Source organism: Anneissia japonica, unplaced genomic scaffold, assembly GCF_011630105.1.
Source record: "Anneissia japonica isolate Jap-2015-1 unplaced genomic scaffold, ASM1163010v1 scaffold287979_len241728_cov154, whole genome shotgun sequence".
NCBI lineage: Eukaryota > Metazoa > Echinodermata > Crinoidea > Comatulida > Comatulidae > Anneissia > Anneissia japonica.
In genome coordinates this window covers 233,287-235,581 of record NW_022748523.1, presented here as the reverse complement: position 1 = coordinate 235,581, position 2,295 = coordinate 233,287, and the positions used below count along the sequence as shown (strand labels likewise).

Below are 2,295 nucleotides of genomic sequence, written 5' to 3'. Positions count from 1 at the left end.
CACAGAACCTTATTTTGGGATTAAATGCCCAGTGCATTTATTTTCGTCCAAACAACGCCCTTCCAAATCATTACAAACAAACCTAATTTAGGCAACACCATCTTATAATCAATGTTATTATGCATTAACAATTGTATTATGTCATATTACTTCCATTTTTTTCTTTCATCAACAAGTAGTATGTAACTAACCAGGATCTTATTGAAAAACAGTGTTTCATTTAAATGTTTCTGTATGCTGTACATTGAATATGATATCCTAAATAAATATATTGCAAATAAAAAAATTATCGGCACGATGATGTCATGTGAAATCACAGGTACTTATTCACTGATCTTTTACTTCAGAATTTCAAATCCATAGAACAAAAAAGAAAATGGCGATCAAAGGCACAAGATAAAGTACAGTAAACACAATTTGCTGTATCCACTGTACACAAAAGCATTTTCTAAAATTTAGTTAATTATTAACATACGCACAAACAATAAGTGGGAAACTCCACAATCAACAGAAGGAAATGTGACTCCCGAAAATATTCAATATAATTAAACAAAACATCGTCAACTTAAAAAAAACTTCGATTACACTACCATGTCATTTTCAATTTGATAATGTGGATAGCGCCTATTTAACATTTATTAAATATGGTACGCACCTATTTGACCGAAAGACACGTCATCATTATGTTTAAGTATTATTGGACCTAGCATGACCGGATATGTGTCCTGTTTCAGTTCCGTGTTATCAACACTTCGTTTCATACGCTGGTTACAATAAGACGAGCATCGCCAGTCAGTAGAATTACATATTGACATGTTGCAGTGCAGAAATACCTGTAATATAAATTTTATATTACATTTTACATTACCTATGCCATTTTTTTAAATTACAGGTATCCCTCCAATTAAAGACCACATTTGGACCAGGGTTTTCATGGTCTTTAGCAGCTTTGTTCTTTAATTAGAAAAATAACTATTATTAAAGATAAAAGATAACGTAGGTATCCATTTGTGCCTAAGAAAACAAGTGATCTTTAATTGGAAGAGTCTTCAATTTATTAAATATTGTAAGACCAAAACGATGCAACAAACGTACAAACGATACTGCGTACATTTGGTATTGATGGCAGTTGAAAGTCTTTGATATTAAAAAATATCTTCTACAGTTACCATGGCCGGCGGAACCGGGGGGCCGGGGGGCCCCCCCCCCACTTTTTGGCAAAAAATATATAATGTCTGGAGATTTTTGTATGATCGGATATGCAAGAAAAGAAGGAGGGAAGAAGGAGGAGAAGGATGGGAAAGAGAATGTTTATCCAGTACCCGACCGAGTTACATTTTATCGCAATTCACATTGGCGGATATGGGGGAGGGGGTCATGGGTCCTGGCCCCTCCCTTGGGCAACAAAAAAAAGGGGGTAAAGAAAAAGAATACTAGACCTACCTTTCCAGGACCCGTGAGCTGATTTTTTTTTTCTTTTTTTTTTTTTTTGTTACGTTAAGAAAATTAGAATTTTGAACAACATAAAAGTAATTAAAACACACTTCAAATGTCGGGAAAGCTCATTTCCCGCCATCTAGGAATCAACATTTTCAAGGGGGAGAACCCCTGGACCACCCTTTCTTTTTGGGATTTATCGATTCATGGCAAATAGAATACGCATGCAACTACTCATTTGTTTATGTATGAATACACATATAGAATAAAAAATGAGAAAAATTTACCTGACTGTTTTCAAGAGGGGAGAGTAATTAAAAGACACCTCAGAAGTCGGGAAAACTCATTTCTCGCCTTCTAGGAATCAAAATTTTCCTAGGGGGGAACCCCCACCCTTTTTGGGATTCATCGATTCATGGAAAATTCGTATGCAACTACTCATTTGTTAAAAATGTTTATGTATGTATACACTTAAGGCCTATTTACTGAATAACAATGGTAAAAAAATTATCTGACCGTTTTCAAGAGGGAAGAACCTTGAATTTTGAAGAACTTAAAAGTAATTAAAACATTACGACAATATTTCGTGTCTAAATTCGATAAAACGGCAGTGAAGTTCGCCAAAACCACTAAATTTGGTCATTTTTCAACTCCTTTTTGTAATAAATTCGCAAATAATTCATCGATTTTTTTTTTTTTGGGAAAAGATAAAACTGATCGGAATTTAATAATCATTACAACAATTACAAATTTATAAGTGTAATGTTAACACCTTTATCGAGAACTTAAAAGTAATTAAAAGACACCCCAGAAGTCGGGAAAACGCATTTCCCGCCTTCTAGGAATCGAAATTTTCAC

General features: G+C 34.2%; 1 protein-coding gene across 1 annotated transcript in view; it reads right to left on the bottom strand.

The window, feature by feature from the left end:
- LOC117120902 (ZP domain-containing protein-like) overlaps positions 1-2,295 on the bottom strand; it is a 5,181-nt gene that overhangs the window by 940 nt on the left and 1,946 nt on the right. The window contains exon 4 of the mRNA XM_033265998.1: positions 656-833. Coding sequence (XP_033121889.1) covers positions 656-833 — 178 coding nt within the window. The remainder of the gene's footprint in view (positions 1-655; positions 834-2,295) is intronic.